The sequence below is a fragment of the Vipera berus genome, assembly GCF_964194415.1.
Source record: "Vipera berus genome assembly, chromosome: 3".
Taxonomy (NCBI): Eukaryota; Metazoa; Chordata; class Lepidosauria; order Squamata; family Viperidae; genus Vipera; species Vipera berus.
The window spans coordinates 119,929,245-119,948,860 of record NC_138204.1 but is presented as its reverse complement, the minus strand read 5'-3'; the positions used below and the strand labels follow the sequence as shown (position 1 = coordinate 119,948,860).

The 19,616-nt window shown below is 39.7% G+C and overlaps 3 protein-coding genes across 3 annotated transcripts in view; all 3 read left to right on the top strand.

Moving 5' to 3' along the window:
* The window catches only part of LOC308665430 (protocadherin gamma-C3-like), a gene marked incomplete at its 5' end in the record, with an annotated part of 208,181 nt that overhangs the window by 18,235 nt on the left and 170,330 nt on the right, over window positions 1-19,616 (top strand). The window lies entirely within an intron of this gene.
* Window positions 7,105-12,664, top strand: LOC308665514 (protocadherin gamma-B2-like; the record flags this gene model as incomplete). Its single annotated transcript, XM_081323575.1, is given in 4 exon segments — window positions 7,105-7,659; window positions 7,663-9,705; window positions 10,979-11,034; window positions 12,475-12,664. Coding segments are annotated over 4 exon segments (2,664 nt in total). The 5' UTR covers window positions 7,105-7,284.
* LOC308665513 (protocadherin gamma-B5-like) lies at window positions 12,698-15,136 on the top strand (the record flags this gene model as incomplete). The annotated part of the gene is made up of 1 exon (XM_081323574.1): window positions 12,698-15,136. The coding sequence occupies one exon, from the start codon at window positions 12,698-12,700 to the stop codon at window positions 15,134-15,136; it is 2,439 nt and encodes an 812-aa protein (XP_081179700.1).

Below are 19,616 nucleotides of genomic sequence, written 5' to 3'. Positions count from 1 at the left end.
TTGTAAAGGACCTGGGAATAGATGGGAAGCAGCCTTTTGACCATGGACTACGCATTATTCCTAATTCAGGTACAGTTCAGTACTTTGAATTTAATTCCAACAGTGGCCATTTACAAACCTGTGAGAGAATAGATAGAGAAGAGATCTGTGGAACAGAAGAGAAATGCATCTTAAAATTTCAGATCCTTGCTGAAAGCAAATTAAAGCTTTATGTCGCTGAAATAGAAATTGTGGATATAAATGATAATGCTCCTTCCTTCCTTTCAATAAGCTGGGGACTGAAAATCAGTGAAACATCTGCTCCTGGTTCTCAGTTCTTTCTACCAGAAGCTCAAGATCCAGATCTGGGGAAAAATTCCATACAACACTATGAACTCACAGCCAGTAACCATTTTTCCCTGGAGATGCAAAGAAGTGAAACTGGCGCCAGATCTACTAAACTAGTGTTGGAAAAATCACTGGACAGGGAAGAGCAGTCAGTTTATGACCTGATCCTTACAGTTTTTGATGGGGGTGAACCTATCAGGTCTGGCACACTGCAAATTCACATCTTTGTTCTAGATGCAAATGATAATGTACCAGTTTTCAGCCAACCAATCTATGAAGTAAACGTCAAAGAGAACATGCCTAAAGGATCCATAGTAGCTACGGTGATGGCTATTGACATGGATGAAGGAATCAATGGAGAAATAAAATATTCTTTTCAAAAAATCTCCAAAAAGGGCTCTCAAAAATTTATGTTAAATTCGACTTCAGGGGAAATTATCCTTGTGGGGAGCCTTGATTTTGAAACATCGTCAATGTATGAATTTGAAGTGCAAGCCATGGATGGGGGTGGGCTGAGTGATAGGTCAAAGGTTGTGATTTTGGTTACAGACTTAAATGATAATGCACCTGAGTTAGACATCACCTTTGTGATCAACTCGGTGCCTGAGAACTCTGCAGCTGGGACCGTCATTGCCATTTTAAATGCCCGAGACAGAGATTCAGGAGACAACGGAGAGGTTAAATGCTCAATTCCCAGCAGCCTCCCTTTTCAGCTCAAGAAAACAATGGAGAGTTTCTACAGTTTAGAGACAGAGAAAGCTCTTGACAGGGAACAATTGCCAACTTACTCTATTACAGTTACAGCGGTGGATGACGGGACACCACCACTCTCTACATCTGTGGTTATTTCACTCCAGGTGTTGGACACAAATGACAACCCTCCACAGTTTCTGGAATCAAAATATACCTCCTACCTTCTAGAAAATAACCCCAAAGGAGCCTCAGCCTTTTCCCTCAAAGCAAGTGACCCAGACTGGGAAGAAAATGCCAGAATAACTTACTCCATCATTGAGAGCCAAATGAGGGACTTGCCCCTCTCCTCCTACCTCTCCATTAATTCTGAGACAGGGACCGTCTATGCCCTGAGCTCCTTGGACTACGAGGAGATTCAAGAGATTCAGTTCCAGGTCAAGGCTCAAGATGGAGGCTCCCCATCACTCAGCTCTAATGTCTCGGTGACTCTCTTTATCCTGGACCAGAATGACAACGTGCCAGAGATCCTGCACCCCTCCCCTCCCGCCGATGGCTCCACCGGGATAGAGCTGGCCCCTCACTCTTCTGAACCAGGTTACCTGGTCACTAAAGTAGTGGCAGTAGATGCAGACTCTGGCCAGAATGCCTGGCTCTCCTACCAGCTGATCAGAGCAACGGAACCAGGGCTCTTCACCGTGGGACTACACACCGGCGAGATCAGGACGGCTCGGCTTTTTCTGGAGAAAGATGCCCTGAAGCAAATCCTGGTGGTATTAGTGAAGGACAACGGGCAGCCGCCTCTCTCTGCCTCGGTCACTCTCACGGTGGTTCTGGCTGACAACATCCCTGAAATTCTCTCAGATTTGAGCAACATCTCAGCTCCTGTAGATCCTCAGTCAGACCTCACATTTTATCTGGTGATTGCCGTGGCGTTTGTCTCCTGCTTGTTCTTTACTTTCCTCCTTGTCTTATTGGCTATCAGATTGTACAGGTGGAGGAATCTGAAATTGTTAGAGTCAGGAAGTGTGCATTTTAGTGGTGTCCCAGTGTCACAATTTGTTGGGATGGATGGAGTCCGAGCCTTTCTTCAGTCTTACTGCCACACTATTTCACTCACCAGAGATTCTAGAAAAAGCCACTGCGATTTTCATGAGGAAAACTGTTCAAATACTTTGACCAATCAACCTCTAACCTGTGGGGTGAGTGACCCTATCCTAGCCTGTGGGGATTTAAATTTGAAGAATGATGAGCAAACCATAGTTAAGGTGAGTTTAATATTTCAGATTAATGGTGTGTTGTGTTGATCCTATAAGCCCTTATTTATCTCGACAGTGGTTTCCCTTCAGTTTCTTCTGTCTATTGAATCTTAATACTGGATGTTTAACATTTTGTTTTTACTCTGCTGGGATCCTTCAGCTTTGTCCTGAAGTCTGTTAGGATAATGATCATACTGCTGATATGAACAATGTTCCAGAATGAATGCAGAATGTTATGTCTATCATATAAATCTACTTATTTGCCATTGTTTCATTCTTGTGATATGATAAGGCTGGCTAATTTCCTCATGTACTGATTTTCTATTCATAATGCTCATTCCTCCTATGGTTCCCACTACTATCATCTTATGAGTTAGGGCTGAGGAGACTGGTCCAAAGTCATCCAATGAGTTTCTATGGTTGAATGTATAATAGGGTGGAGTTCTCCTAGAACTCTCTGTGATGATCTGAAGAATTGTTGAGGAATTATGGCATCACAGATTTATTTATATATCACAGAACATTGCATGTTAATCTGTAAATAAATACTCTGGTTGTAATACAAATGTGATTCTTATTCAGGTTAGTCACTGAGACCTTAATCTGAGAGGAAGGAATGAAAAATAATTTCAGTGTTGATTTCACTGTAGCTAAATGTGGGCTTTCTGTTTCCATTTCTGCAGATGTATTTTTCCCCCACAAAAAATATTAGTTGTTTTTTCTAATAACCCCCCCCCAAAAGGAACTTTACTTGGAATTCTGCTCTGAGACATTTTACATAGATTAAAAATCCATTTTAAATCCCACGAGAACAGAGTATTTCCTGTCTAAAGGGAATAGTGAAGCAAACCAGATCTTTATTAGTTGTCATAATATATTGGACTTATTTGTGACATTATCACATTTCTTGGAGAAATGAGCAAAGTTTGGTATTTTAGCTATAGCATTTTCAGAGTTCTTTTGGCCAGCAATAAAATAAAATAAAATAAAATAAAATAAAATAAAATAAAATAAAATAAAATAAAATAAAATAAAATAAAATAAAATAAAATAAAATAAAATAAAATAAAATAAAATAAAATAAAATAAAATAAAATAAAATAAAATAAAATAAAATAAGCAATAGCAATAGCACATAGACCTATATACCGTTTCACAGTGCTTTACAGCCCTCTCTAAGTGATTTACAAAGCAGCATATTGCCCCCAACAATTTGGATCCTCATTTTACCGACCTTGGAAGAATGGAAGGCTGAGTCAACCTTGAGCCGGTCAGGATCGAATTGCTGGCAAACAGCAGAGTTAGCCTGCAATACTGCATTCTAACCACTGTGCCTCCACAGCAGTAGTAAAATGGCAGTGGTAAAGGAAGAAGAAAGGTTCCTTTACTTTGCACGATGTTTCCCATCATCCTGAGAAATACAGAGTAATCAGTGGCTCTATTTTGACCTGCAATATTGCCTACAAAGACTTGAATAAAGAGGTGCACATATTATTAAAATCAAGGAATGGATGCCACCTTATTGTTAAGGATTATAGAATTATAACTCAACCTGGGTGATTACTTAATTTATCAACTGTGGCTTGCTGTGAGAATTTAGCCCAAAGTAATAGCTGAGGTTCATAATTACAGGATTGTAATTATTCTTGACAGGATTGCGCTTGCACGAACAGAGTTGGTACACAGTTTGAGGGTTCTCCTGGACTTATGGTTCCTATTTGAGGAGTATGTGACAAATTTTGTTAAGATTCAATTTGTGCACAATTGTACCCATTCCTGAATAGGAAGGCCTTGCTCGTGGCCATTTCCTGGTTGGACTAGTTAACCTGTACATGTTTGCCCTTGAAGATCACCAGGATGTTACAATTGACACAATGTGGTAGGATGCACTGTGTTGGGCTTCCCTCTATTTACCCATATTACACTGGCTCCCAGATTCTGCACTGGCTCCCAGATTCTTTCTAGCTGCAATTCAACATGCTGACTATCACCTTTAAAGCCTTACATGGCATGAGGCTACGTTATTTGTGGGGCTAGCTGCCCTTGAGGTTATCTGCCTGCTGCACAAGGATTGATAAAATGGGCATGTTCCATGTCCCTTCTCTTAAATGCTACCATCTAGTGAGACCTAAGAAGTTTCCTTTTTCCACAGCAACTTGTGTAGTTGAAACTGGATTAAATGATGATAATGCACCCCATTTTTAGGAAGATCATTCAAAGTATCTGTAAAACCAGGATCCAGATTTCATTAAATATTGTCATAATCCACGAAATAATTAAGTTAATTGCACAATGATACATTCCAAATGTACTATTTTGCCTGGAGGTTAAGCAAAATGTCCAGGTGTCACAAATACTTATCTGTGTTTGGAAAATTCTTTGCAAACTAAAGGGAAGTCCATTTATAATAATAGCTGTTAATGAGAGTAATCTGTCTATATGGTGTTATGCAATCCTAAATAATTCTTTTAGATTTAAATAAAATTTTACTGGTTTTTAATCTTTTCTACAGTATAAGTATCATTGCGGGTATCCTAAAAGAATCCATAGTCTGAACAATAAAATCCAGTGATCTTGATAATCAATCATGATATAAACTATCCTTTCACAAATTTTGGGGCAACCACTACCCAAATATTTATCTTCGTTTCTATAAAAGGGGCACAGAGGAATTAAAACAAATGTATGGTGACCAGACACATCGTGAAGCATGTCCTTTGTCAGGAACAAGAATATGATTGAACCATCAAGCCCGTTGACAATTATCTCTTCTTGCTGATACAAATGATACTCTAAAGAACAGCTACAGCTGATTCTGCACAATCTGAAATTTTCAGAAGGAAGCTCAAAAACCTGGAGATTGAAGAGGCGTTATCATCCATTCTTCCAATCTATTCTTCAGGTCAGTGATGGATTATGCAAATGGTATCAATAAAAGAGATTTGAAACAAGGTCTGAATTCTGGAAAGATGGACTGAATGGTCTGACTGCTAGCACAAAATAGATTGTACCTCATAAGGATTGACAAAAAGGGGGTTGGACAAAGCATAACAACTTCATTAGGAGGCCTTAAACTATATATTTTGGGAAATCGAAATAATCTCATTTTTTTAATATACCAATGCCCAGAATTTTAGAAACCAAATGAATCCGAGCCCTTAAAATAGAAAGGCAAGTATCATTTAATTCATAAAACAGAGACCCGGTGGGATGATATCAGTGCCTGGAATAACTGAAGGACGCAGTTTGTTTAAAAGGAACAAGAGCAACAGAAAGCAAACAGGAATTTCATTATTGGTTTAAAATATTCCTTCCTGCTCAAAAGTCAAAACAAATGAACTGGTCCTTTATGAATGTTATCAGAAACTTTAGATCAGACATGTCAAACACAAAGCCCAGGGGCCAGACACGGCCCACGAAGTGGTTTCATGTGGCCCACGAAGCCATCCTGGAAACAGTGAGGGAACGGCCCCCACTGCCTTGGCCCTGGCCCAGAGACCATCCTTCTGCCAGAGACCCTCAGATCTGTCCCACTCCTGCCCAGGCCCCCATAGGCACCCTTGATGTGAACGATGTAGAGCTGGCCATGCCCACCCAGTAGGCCATACGCACTCTAGCCACGCCCACCCAGTAGGCCATGCCCACCTAGGCCATACCCACCCGGCCCCTTGAGGGCAACTGCAATGCTGATGCGGCCCTCAATGAAATTGAGTTTGACACCCCTGCTTTAGATTTTCAAAGAGTCAAGAAGTCATACAAATGGGAAAATCATTCAAATTGTTGGGAGATCCAGCCAAGTACGGAGCTTCCGTGAAATTTCTGATTTGTTTTGCTGACCAATTTCACCTTCAGAGAAAGAAGCAAGCAAGAGTCAAGAATCTAACTCATAAAAAAGGCTTAACTGATGAAGTGGGCAAAGCACGACATTGAGGGAATGGCAGTATATCGCTTATGTTCCTGATTTTAAAGGAAACTAAAAACTAAATAGAGTCTAACCAACTAATCAAGGATAAATGGGATTGCATGGGACAGGAAGTTAAAAGGAAAAGGGACCCAAGATGGGAGAAGTTCCTAAAGGAGGAAACAGAACTTAAAACAATTCCACTATGGAAAAAAATGCAGGATAGCAGACCAGTCCAGAACAGCAAACCAGTGTAGCTACAGAAAGAGCTTACTGAAGATCTGAACACAAAAAAGAAATGAAAAAGAGAGCTAGGTCACAAAGGAAGAGTTCAGACTTGAGAGTGTACAGCTGGTGTTGAGGAAAGCAAAAGATTAGAATGAATTAAAGTTAGAGAAAGCTAGGTTAATGGCACTGTTCAAACAAACCCATTAGATGTGGATGTATCAGAACTGATTTTTGCCTCCTTATCGAAAGAAATACCTGAAGATTCCACTTTATATTTATATTTATAGAATGAAGGCTACTGCTAAGCTTGTAAGCCGCCCTGAGTCTTCGGAGAAGGGCGGGATATAAATGGAATAAAAATAAAAATAAAATAAAATATCATTATACATAAAATATGAGGCTTGTGAGGGCAGGGTGATGAGGGATGTTAGTTGCCATTCAAAATAGTATCTGCTCCTATGAACTCCTACTATAAGCACAATGAATAAATAATAAATAATAAATAAATTTGAAATTTAAAAGACATTGCATTGTCATATACAGGAGATTCCTTGTTATTTCTTTCTAAAAGCCAAGATCCAGAGATTTCCTGCAGTTCTGCATCAGAGACTCAGAGTGCCGCTGTTGGCCAACATAGTTGCCAGAAAGCAGCTGGGAATCTGATGGGCTTTCTGCCTTCTGACTATCCAGTCACCGAGCGCAGAGCAGTCAAAGAGCAGGACTGAGGGACACTCAAACACCATGGCAGAGAAAAGAAAATCCCTGCACTGTAGATAAAACTCAGGAGAATCCCAGGACCCTCTTGCTGCTTTCCTCCCAATGGGAATTTAAACTCCTCAGCTTACTGGATCGCACAAAGCCCTTTTCACCGCAGGTGGGATGGACGGCAGGAGCAAAGCAAAGAGCAGATCTGTAAAAAGGCAAGTACGTCTCCTCTTCTTATTGTCTTTCGTCTGCCAGACTGTCTCGGAACACGTTCGCTATTCAATCCCAGAGGAAATGGGAAAGGGTTCCGTTGTGGGGAATCTTGCCAAGGATCTGAAGCTGAGTACTGCAGAAGTGGGAAATCGCAACCTGCATATCCTTTCTTTAGGCAAAAAGCAATACTTCTCCATTAATGCTGAAAATGGGAATCTGCATGTAAAAGACAGGATTGACCGAGAGGAAATCTGTGGGAAAACTGCAGTCTGCCCCATCAGTTTTGAAGTGGTGAGTGCAAACCCCATGGACATCTTTTATATAACAGTAGAGATCTAGGATATTAATGATAATGCACCACATTTCTTAAATGGTGACATCAAGTTAGCGATAAGTGAATCCTCTTTACCCGGAGCCACATTTCCTCTTGGACAAGCAGAAGATCCTGATATTGGAAGAAATTCTCTCCAGCAATATCATCTAAGCATTAATAAGTATTTCATTTTAGCAATTAGCAAGCAAGACTCTTTAAACAAATATGCAGAATTAGTGCTGGAAAAACAGTTGGATCGGGAAAGTGAAAGTACTGTTAGTTTAACTCTTAGTGCTCTTGATGGAGGAAACCCTGCAAAAACTGGAACAGCCAAAATACAGATTACAGTCTTAGATGCTAATGACAACCCGCCTGTCTTCAGCCAAAAACTGTACAAAATCAGCCTCAGAGAGAATGCTCCAAAGGGATCTACTGTAATACAAGTCAAAGCCACAGACAAAGATGAGGGTTCCAATGGCCAGATCACCTATTGCTTCAGCAATATTGCTGATAACGTGCATCGAAAATTTGAGTTAGATCCACATATTGGAGTTATAACAATACGAGAAGACATAGATTTTGAGGAAACAGAGCAATACATAATGGTGGTAGAAGCAAAAGATGGAGGTGACTTAGTAGCACACTGTAACGTTGAAATAATGCTATTAGATGTAAATGACAATGCCCCAGAAGTGATTCTTGCCTCCTCATCCAGAGAAATTCCTGAAAACTCTCCAATAGGAACATTGGTAGCCCTCATCAATACAAATGATAGAGATTCGGGGGATAATGGGGAGGTCAATTGCCATTTAGAGAATGCTTCCCCATTCAAAATAGTATCAGCAGCTAATAATTATTATAAGCTGCTGACAAATGGTCCCTTAGACAGAGAAAGCACCCCGGGGTACAATCTTACAATCATAGCCACAGACAATGGTACGCCCTCTCTTTCTACACAGAAAACCATTTCACTGGAGATTTCGGATATCAACGATAATGCCCCTGCCTTTGAGAAATCCTCATACAGTGTCTACGTGGCAGAGAACAATCCTGCTAGCTCCTCCATCTTCAGCATCAAAGCTGTAGACCCCGATCTTGGTCGCAACGCTAGGATCACCTTCTCCATCCTGACTAGCAAAATAGAGGCGCTACCTCTCCCGTCTTACCTCTCCATTAACTCAGAAAGTGGCACCCTCTATTCTCAGAGGTCTTTTGACTATGAGCAACTCAGAGAGTTTGAGGTAAAGGTGAAGGCTGAAGATGGCGGCTCCCCGCCTCTCAGCAGCAATGCCACACTGAAGGTGTTCATCCTGGACCAAAATGACCAAAGCCCTCAAATTCTGTATCCTTCTCCAGGAGCAGAGGGCTCGGCCTCCTTTGAGATGGTGCCTCGCTCGGCAGAGATGGGGTACCTGGTTACAAAGGTGGTGGCTGTGGACGCCGACTCTGGGCACAATGCCTGGCTCTCCTATCACCTACTGCAAGCCACTGAGCCGGGACTCTTCACAATTGGTGCCCACACTGGTGAAATCAGGACACTGCGGACGTTTCTGGAAAGGGATGCCCTGAAGCAGAAGCTGGTGGTCTTAGTGAAGGATAACGGGCAGCCCCCTCTGTCTGCTACAGTCAGTCTCAATCTGATTTTTGCTGAAAACTTCCAAGAGGCACTGCCAGAAATAAATAACCAAACCACCGATTCGGAGCAACAGTCTGAGCTCCAGTTCTACCTCGTGCTGGCCTTAACTTTGATCTCCTTTTTGTTCCTCTTGACTGTAACTCTAGTCATTATGATGAAACTCCGACAGTCAGGGAATCTGAAATTTCTCCCGTGCTTTGCTCCCATTCCCCATTCCAGCAATGCCATCATATTCCCACCAAATTATGAGGAAGGAACTATTCCTTATTCCTATCAGCTCTGCCTATCCTCCGAGTCCAAGATACATGAAATTACTTTTCCAACTCCCAAAGTTCAAACTGCTGAATATATTTCATGCAACCAAAAATCTGATGAGCTTTTGGAGAGCAATGGAACCAATATCCTAAATTCTGAGATGGCTAAATCTAGTCAGGTGAGTTTTCTTGTTTTTTCCAAGCACTGCCTTTAAAGTTTAACCATTCTTTAAAATAAACTGTGGTATATGACTTTATATACACATTTTACTTTGTATTACTATCTCTTTCACCTGTGGTTTCTCATAGCTTTATTGTAACCTCTACAGTTTCGGCGGTTTCTGATGTACGTTTATAAATTAGAATTATTTCAAGATAAGATTTTGGAGCAAGTCTAATTGAAATATATTATTTATTTTGTGAGAGAGAGACAGTTTGTACACATGTGTGCATATATGTGAGACTGTGTATTACAAAAAGAGACTTGGGAAAGTGAAAAATACTCAGACTACCAGTGCTTTGATGCTTTGTTCATAGGTCTTTCAGTTTAATGAAATGAACAGAAAGGGGCCCAATATTTTGAGTTCAAATAATATGCTGAGTGCCCTGAATGAAAAAGCAAAATAATGAGCAAAAATAACCTCCAAATATGAATAACAATTGATGGATTTGTTATGCTTCTCCAGTAGCAGTTTCCAATTCTATTGGAGACTTGGGTTGAGATATAACAGCTTGTCCTAAACCACCTGCGGTATATGAATTAATGTGATGTGAATAAGCTTAATTTATGAACTAATCCAATTTGGCAAATGTGAAAATATTGTTACAATTGTAAAAGCAAATCAGTGATTGCCAGATATCCCTTTTTTTTCCAAGAAAGATATAGCGCAAAACAACTTAGAACTTTTTAAAATAGATTTTTTTCCTTCCTTTCTGATGACACTTTTTAAATATAAAGTTGTCAAGGCAGCTTGCAATTTAGCTTTCCAGTTATGGAAAGTTATGGAATGAAAGAAGCCTGCAAAAGGCCTAGGATAGAATAAGAGTAACTTGGTTGTTTTCTTTGCAAACTTTTTACTAATACTATTTGCTCAATTTTTTCCATATGTTAAAATCTCTAAAATGCATTCCAAAACATATCAAGGCAACACAAATCTGATAAGGAAGAAATATAACTGAGGAAATGAAACTTTTTACAACATTTGATCGAAGGACCTACAACCAATTGCTTTCCATTGTAGGACCAAGAACTGTGCGGATCTAGCTCAGAAATTGAAAAGAAATGGGCTACTTCCCTGAAAAACAGCATTACTGATTATGTTCTGCCTAACTGTCCTGATCTTACTTTATTTTTTAATATTCTTCATAAATCTGCTGTTTCAATCCTGCACTGAATGTTAGAATATAAGCTTCTCAGGTACAGAATTTGACTTTTTGGTTATTACTCTAAAGGAACTAGTTCATTCCACACGTTTTGAACTTGAGCTCCTGAAATCTCAGACAAGATGGTAATCAATTGTATTTTAGAGCATCCAGTATGTCGGTGTGGCTGAATTTTTGGTCTGCGGATGATGTTTGGTTTAGTTTTTAAGTGTAACATAACTGCAAACCTCTCATATTTTGTGTGTTTTACACTCTATTTTATTGCTTTTGATTCCATGCATTTCTGACCCTAGCTGTTGTTCAATGGGATCTCCTGTCTCCAAGTGCTCTGAACTCAATATATTCCAAATTGAGGCAACCTGCTTTTATACTAACACTGAATAACAGACCAACCTGTTTAAAGTTACACTCAAAGGCCAGCATCTAATTTACTGAATTAGGCTCCTAATTAGGGGTCATATTTTAAGTCTCAGTGTTAAACGGAACAATGTTACTATATTAAATTTAATGACCTCAAAAAAAGGGATAAGAATATCGGATTTATATTATCTTGCATCCTTAATAAACCATACTGGAGCAAAATTAATTCTGATGATTCAAGAATTCCAATGATTTTTAGAAAAATTTCCAGCTCATAAAAAACAGATTTCTTATGACTCTTCAAGGAAGAAAATTCCGCAGACTCCTGGAACATTTCATAGAGAGATTGGAAGACTTTTCCATTTATTCTGCTGCTTCTTGTTAGTTTGTTTATATCCCAATTTTATTATTTTTACAAATAGCTCTAGGCACAAAACATATCCAACACACCTTCTTCCTATTCCCCCCCCCAATAATCAGGTGAAGTGTATTGGGCTGGCCCAAAGTCATTCAGCTGGCTTTTATGGCTAATGTGGGACTTTATCTCATGGCCTCCCACTTTTTAGCTTGGTGCCTTAACCAAGAGACTAAATTGGTATGAAAACTGCTAATGTACCACAACAAGAAATGCCAAAAATGTATTGGTTATTTTCCTGATTATATTCTAATATACCTGAAGCTTTTTCAGATGAAAATAATATAGCTACATTATTAGATATATATGAACAAAAGGACATGTTCATGATAGGAAAGTATACTGTAGTTCAAAGCAACTTAGAATACTAGAATATTACTTTCTACACAGTAAGAAGGATGAGATTCCTTTAATCAGTTTATACAAAATAACCAAATAATATCACTGTCTCACCATTCTTTGAACCTATTTTGACTGTCATAACCTATGTTAGAGCTTTTAAGATGCAGAAGTCTCTCAGTATGCTAATATATTATTGTTTTCACAAGACCAGGCCTAATGGAGTCAGTTCTGAGTTGACAGGTACATTGCACTGTACATCATGATATTAACAGCTGTTTACATGAATAAAAGCACATTGAAAGAGATACATTACAATTGCAGAAATATAAAGAAAAAATCCAGAGGGCCAACTCTTCCAAAACTGAATGCAATTATTCTGAATACCCCCAAAACGGGTCGCATAGAAGTACTTTTGAATAAATCCTTGCAGTTTCCCCACTGGCCTCAGGGTGTCGCTGTTAGCCAACGGGGACGCTGAAGAGAATGGAGAAGAGCTGCTAAACAGAGGCTTCCCAAAGGAGGATTCCGGCATTTCGTTAAAGGCAGGGGAAACAGCAACAAATGCAAAGCAGCCTTGCGAAAAGGGCTGGTCCCCAGAAATTAAGAAGAAAGGAGAGTGTTTCCTACTATTCCGATGAGATTTTGAGGCAGCCAGCTTTATCGCAGAGGGGATGGAGCGAGGGCAAGGAGGGAATGGCAGAGCAATCCGAAGGCAAGTACTATCGCTCTTACTCTTGTCGGTTTCCTACCGGGCCGTCTCGGAACAGATTCATTATTCAGTCCCCGAGGAGATGTCAAAAGGTGCTATAGTGGGGAATCTTGCAAAGGATCTAGGACTGAGCCTGAGAGAACTAGCAAGTCGAAAAATGCATGCCATCTCTGTGGACAAGGTGCAGTATTTCAGAATCAGTGCAGAAAATGGAAACCTCTTTGTGAATGACAGGATAGATAGGGAAGAAATATGTGGCAGAACCCCACTATGTGTTCTGAATATTGAATTAGTGATTGAAAACCCATTAAATATTTACCATCTACAAATAGAGATACAAGACATTAATGATAATTCACCACAGTTTCTCAGTAGCAACACTATCCATTTGGAGATAATTGAAACAACACAAATAGGCACCAGTTTCCCTCTTGGGAATGCCAAAGATCCGGATATTGGCACAAACGCTTTACAGAATTACCATCTTAGCACCAATCCTTACTTTACTTTGGATGTGAAAGAAAGTCAAGATGGAAATAAATTTGCAGATTTAGTACTGCAAAAACCACTTGATCGCGAGAGTGAACCAACCCTTCAGCTAACACTTACTGCGCTGGATGGGGGAAAACCCAGAAAAACTGGAACAGCCCAAATATCGATCAATGTCACGGATGCCAATGATAATCCACCTACATTCACCCAAGAAATCTACACAGTCAGTCTGAGGGAAAACCTACCAGTTGGATTCCCGGTCCTGCAACTGGTAGCTTTGGATAAAGATGAAGGTTCAAATGCACAAATCAGATATTATTTCAGGAATATACCGCTGAGTGCAAATAAGAAATTCAGCCTAGATTCAACCAGTGGAATGATTTCTCTTCTGGAACCATTGGATTTTGAGGAAAGCACAGAATATGTGATGACTGTAGCAGCAAAAGATGGAGGTGGATCAATGACCCATTGTAAAGTAGAAGTAAAAATCCTTGATGAAAATGATAATGTGCCAGCAATAATAGTTGCATCTGTTTTTAGTCCCATTCTGGAAGATTCTCAGTCTGGGACAGTTATTGCTCTCATCAATGTACACGACAGAGACGCTGGTGATAATGCAGAGGTTACTTGCTTTTTGCAAAATAATTTGCCATTCAAAATTCTTCCATCATCTAACAATTACTACAAGGTCATGACAGACAGACCTTTGGACAGAGAAAAAGCATCTGAGTATAATATTACAATCACAGCCACTGACAAGGGAACTCCTCCATTGAGCACAAACAAAACCATCTTGCTGCAGATCTCTGATATCAATGACAATGCCCCTGCTTTTGAGAAAGCGTCCTACAGCATCTACGTGCCAGAGAACAATCCTTCTGGTGCCTCCATCTTCCAGATTCAAGCCTTTGATCCGGATGTGGATCAAAACTCACACATCACATATTCAATCCTCACCAGCAACATAGAAGAACTTCCCATCTCCTCCTATATCTCCATTCATTCTGAGACCGGCACCATCTATGCCCAGCGGTCCTTTGACTATGAGCAGTTTAGGGAATTCCAGCTGCAGGTGAAGGCCCAAGATGGCGGGAGTCCCTCTCTCAGCAGCAACGTCACAGTCAGGGTGTTTATCCTGGATCGAAATGATAACAGCCCTCAAATCCTGTCCCCTTCACCAGACTCCAAGGACTCTGCCTTCTTTGAGATGGTCCCTCGTTCAGCCGAGGCAGATTATCTGGTAACAAAAGTGGTGGCCGTGGATGCTGATTCCGGACACAACGCCTGGCTCTCCTACCAGCTGATTCAAGCCACAGAACCGGCCCTCTTCACTGTTGGCTCCCATACAGGTGAGATCAGGACAGCAAGATCCTTTATGGAGAGAGATGCTGTGAAACAGAGACTGGTCCTTCTGGTGAAGGATAATGGACGGCCGGCCCTCTCGGCCTCTGTCACTCTGAACCTGGTGTTTGCTGAGAACTTCCAGGAGGCCCTTCCGGAGATGAAAAGCCAGATGAACAGCTCAGAGGATCAGTCAGACCTGCAGTTCTATTTGGTGGTGGCCTTAGCTGTGATGTCATTTTTATTCCTCTTGTCAGTGATTCTGGCCATTGCCATCAAACTCCGGCAGTCAGGAAAGTCCAGTTTCTTACCATGTTTTGCTCCCGTTTCCCATTCCACAGCTGGGGTCATATTTCCACCCAATTTTCAAGATGGGACACTGCCTTATTCCTACCAGCTTTGCCTCTCCTCAGAATCCAGAAAGAATGAATTTACCTTCCTGGCACCAAACATTCATATTGCAGAGAATATGCTTTGTGTTGAAAAAACTGAGGTCCCTCTTTCAAGCGATGGAGAAAGCAGTTTGCATCCTCAAGTGGAAAATAACGGGAAGGTAAATATCAGTTAAATGCAAACCCCATAAATCCATTTCCTAAGAAACAGCTCATTTCTACATTAGTTTATTCAGAAGCAGATTCTATTCTACTGTCCAATACCTTAAATTATATTTCTTGCGAATATTTCACTGAGCCATTTAACATGCTTTTCACAGAAAATGGAATAATTAATTTGAATTGTCGAACTGAGTACAATAGCAAGGTAAGTTTTCTTTTTTAAGGATTTCCATAATATTCAAAAGAGAAATTATCACATTAATTTTAGTTATCTATTTCTTGTGTCTAGATAGTAAGTGTTATTATGAAGTAAACAATTTTAAACTAATCTACTTAAGTTGATGGTACCTTTTATAGTGGGGATTTGAGTTCTTTTCCAAGTATTTTTCTGAGGTACTATATGATTTATTCTTGCATAGATTAATTTCAAAATTATTAAGAAAATATACCAGGTAAGAGAATTCTCTTATGTTATAATGATTTTAGGAAACCTGTATGCTGATCGTTTTCATTTAGATTAATCATTTGACTATTTTCTGTTCTCTGTCTAAAAATATTCTCTCTTAAGGCCCCTGTACGCTTTTCTAATGTTGTACGTCACAATGCCACTATATGTTACTTAATTTAGACAAGTAGATACTTCTCATATTTTACTATAACAAAATGTTTGCTAGAACAAAGAGCTTCCCCAGGTAATAGTTAAAATTAAAATCATAGAATTTTGCCACCATATCTTGTCTTCTACTTAATGTAGACATCCAAATTAAAGCATCCAGGATAGAATCATAGAGCTGCAAGCCACTTTGGAGGTCCCCTAGTCCAATGCCCTGTGCAAGACACGAGACCTTATACTTATTCTGGACAAATGGATGTCCAGTCTTTTCTTGAAAATCTCCAGTGATGGAGTACCCATGACTCAAAGAGGCAAGCTGTTCCATTAATTAATTGTTCTCACTGTCAAGAAATTTCTCCTTAATTCCAGGTTGGATCGCTCTTTAATGAGCTTCCACCCAATACCTCTTGTCCTGCCCCTCATTTCTGTGACTGCCCCTCAAATACTGGAAATCAGCTATCAAGTCACTCCTAATCCTTCGTTTTGTTAGACTACACATACCTCGTTTCCTTAACCGCTGATCATTTGATTTAGTCTCTAGACTTATTATCCTCTTCGTTGCTCTTCTTCTTTCTCAGGATCTTTTTTGCATCATGGCAACCAGAACTGGATGCAGTAGTCTAAGTGTGGCCTCACTAGCATAGTATGGACCAGTACTATCATTTATTGTGATCTTGATGGTATCCCTCTGTTGATGCAGCCTACAACCTTTTTGGCAGCTGCAAGCCATTGCTGGCTCATACCTAAGCAGTATCCACTAGAACACCTAGATTCCTCTCACAGTAATAATTACTAGAATAGGTACCACCTATTCTATATCTATGCATTTGGTTTTTCCTGCCTGTTTGCAGGACCTTAACTTTTTTGACCACCGAACTGGATAGGACCCAGTGCTGTAGAAATCCCACCCCCAGCTTGAGGTCATCTGCAGATTTAATGAACTCCCTGTCTATTCCCTCATTTAGACCATTTATTAAGATGATAAGAACACTGGGCCCAAGACAGATAGATGGCACTCTAGACTGCTTCTGTTTGAACACAGTAAGTGAAAGGCACCAACCACATCTCTGCATAATTGGTTCCACTGTCAAACCACTGATTCTGTTGGAAAGCTCCTTCTAAGAAATCCATTTGCAAATGGCCTTGTTAAAACTTTGTTTTTGCATGTGCTGCGTTCTAAAATGACAGAGGAAGAAATTCTGACTTTTTACTATATTACATGCTATCAAGGATTTGAAAAGTACTATCTCAGCTCTCCTCTCTTCTCCCCTCTCCCCATCCCATCTCATTGCAGCATTACTTTCGTATAATAGTTGATTACTCATACTTGTTGTTAATCACAAAACAGGGCACTAAATATATAATTAGGGAAAATATTTCTTTCTCAGCCTTAACTTTCATCCCTTTTTTTCATACTGGTTCTTGTAAATTCCATGATCATTCTTTTAGCCCTTCTCAGAACCTGTTTTTAGTCATCTTGAACCCTTCTGCAATATGGTGTCATAACCAGATCCAAATCAAATCTGTATAAAATGTATAACAAAACTGAAAAAGTAGTTCCAGGAATTTTAAAGTTTTATTTCTATTCATGCAGCTAACATTGTTTTTGCCATTTTTAATCACTACGTTACGGGGTTGGTTTGCAGTCAACTATTATAATGTCTTCTTCACACAACCCATTCTGTGCCCTTGGATTTGATTTCTGTTTCCTAAGTGAAGAACTTTGCATTTGTCTCTATTAAATTCTTATCAGACTGTTTCCCATCGAGAGAGTTATGAATTTTATTTTTCTTTTTAGGTAATAGTTATGCAACCTCATAATTTCGGCTCACTTGCGAATTTGTTTCTACTTCATAATTACTCTGCTGTAGTAGTTGATTGATTGTAGGGTACATGATTTCTTTCAATGGAGAACCAGCTGGCCCACACTGCTCATGGACTATGTTAGCGCAGAATGAGCTTCTTGATTCTATTTGCAAAAACAAATGGGGCTGCATTTAAATTACATATGAAATGGAACCTTTTTTGCACCATAAAAGGTAAAGGTAAAGATTCCCCTGCACATGCGTGCTAGTTGTTTCCAACTCTAGGGGCCGGTGCTCATCTCCGTTTCAAAGCGGAAGTCCGAGGACATCTCCATGGTCATGTGGCCGGCATGACTAGATGCCAAAGGTGCACGGAACGCTGTTACCTTCCCACCGTAGTGGTCCCTATTTTTCTACTTGCATTTTTACGTGCTTTCGAACTGCTAGGTTGGCAGAAGCTGGGACGAGTAACAGGCGTTCACTCTGTTACGCGGCACTCGCGATTCGACCCGCCAAACTGCCGACCTTCCGATCGACAAGCTCAGCATCCTAACCCACTGAGCGGCCAATTGCTGAGCTGTCAACATGATTATTGACAGCAAGGCTTGGTTGCTCCTTTAGATTGTGCTTCAGAATTTTTAACTTTTATTTTCACTTGGGTGCTACGGTATATTTTCATTGCAGCATTAGCCAGTACTGCTGTTTGCTCTTTAGGCTTCTTTGCTGTGCAAGAAAACACAAATGCTGCAACTTCTGAACAGATTATTGGAGAATGAACAGTTTTTCATACACAAACATCTTGAATATCTTTCAACTAAATAAACATAGGAGCATCATGCTTTATTCATAAATATTTCTTTGACATGTTCTTCCTCATAAAAAAAAATCTCTTCTATCCCTTCAAATAAGAAAAGTAGAAATGAATAGTAAAAATATTCAGCATTGCAGTAAAGAGTAGTGCAAGATACGGCTGGTTTTGGTTTAGTGGCTGATCCCTCAAAAGCTAAGCTGGGCTGAGTTAATAACTTGGATAGGAAATTAGCAAGATATCTGAGAGTTGTAGGCTAGACATGGAAGTTGAAAAAGATCCAGAAGGCGACAATGAGAGGAAATATCTGCCTACAAAGAAGCACCTCTGCTTTTCACCAGGAGTCAAGCTGACTGAAGGGAATCTTTATCTTCCACCTTTACAGAAGTATTTACATAATGCTGGGCTGAGAAATAAGAAAATCTTAACGTTTGTTGATCATAAAAAAGGCAAAACGACTTTAAAAGGGTAATAATTTAATATTTGCCCAATTCACATTTTTTTCATTAACATGGTTACTGTACGAATCAGAGGTATTAAATTTATATATACTGGAGAAAGTATATACCCACCAACTATTTTCTTGCATTTTGCAATAATTCATTTGGTTCATTTGGCTCACTACTGTTTGGTGTAACTTCTGTTATAGGATTTTCTCCGCTATTGTGGTGGTTATGAAATTTGTTTGAGATGCACAATGTCACTGGTTTGAAACTTCACAGAATGTTAAGATTAGTATTACTTTTTTCTTTCTTTACTGTACCTTTTAGGAAAAAAAATACCAATGTATTATTTCATAGTTCTTATCACTTTAGGTAGAGGGGATTCAGCTTCCCCCTAGCTCCCAAATAGCCCAATTAGATAAATATGCAATACTTACTCCTTTGGATTATTTATGAGCTGGGGAAAAACACAGCAGCAGCGTCAGCATTTCCATAGACAACAAGTGGGCTTTAAAAAGCCTAATGTAAAATTGGATTGCTCTGAAGAAGAAAAATAGTTTTTTAAAAAATGTTTCTACTCAGTTTCAACTCATCCTTTGCAGGTTAGACAGGCGCTCTAACCGCTATGCTATTGGAGCATTGTTTAATAGAATCATAGAATAACAGAATTAGAAGAGACCTTGGGAGTCTTTTAGTTCAGCCCCCTACTAAACAAATGGTTGTGCAATCTCCTCTTGAAAATCTCCAATGATAGAGCACCCATAACTTCTGGAGTCAAGCTGTTCCACTAATTAATTGTCAGGAAATTTCTCCTTAATTCTAGGT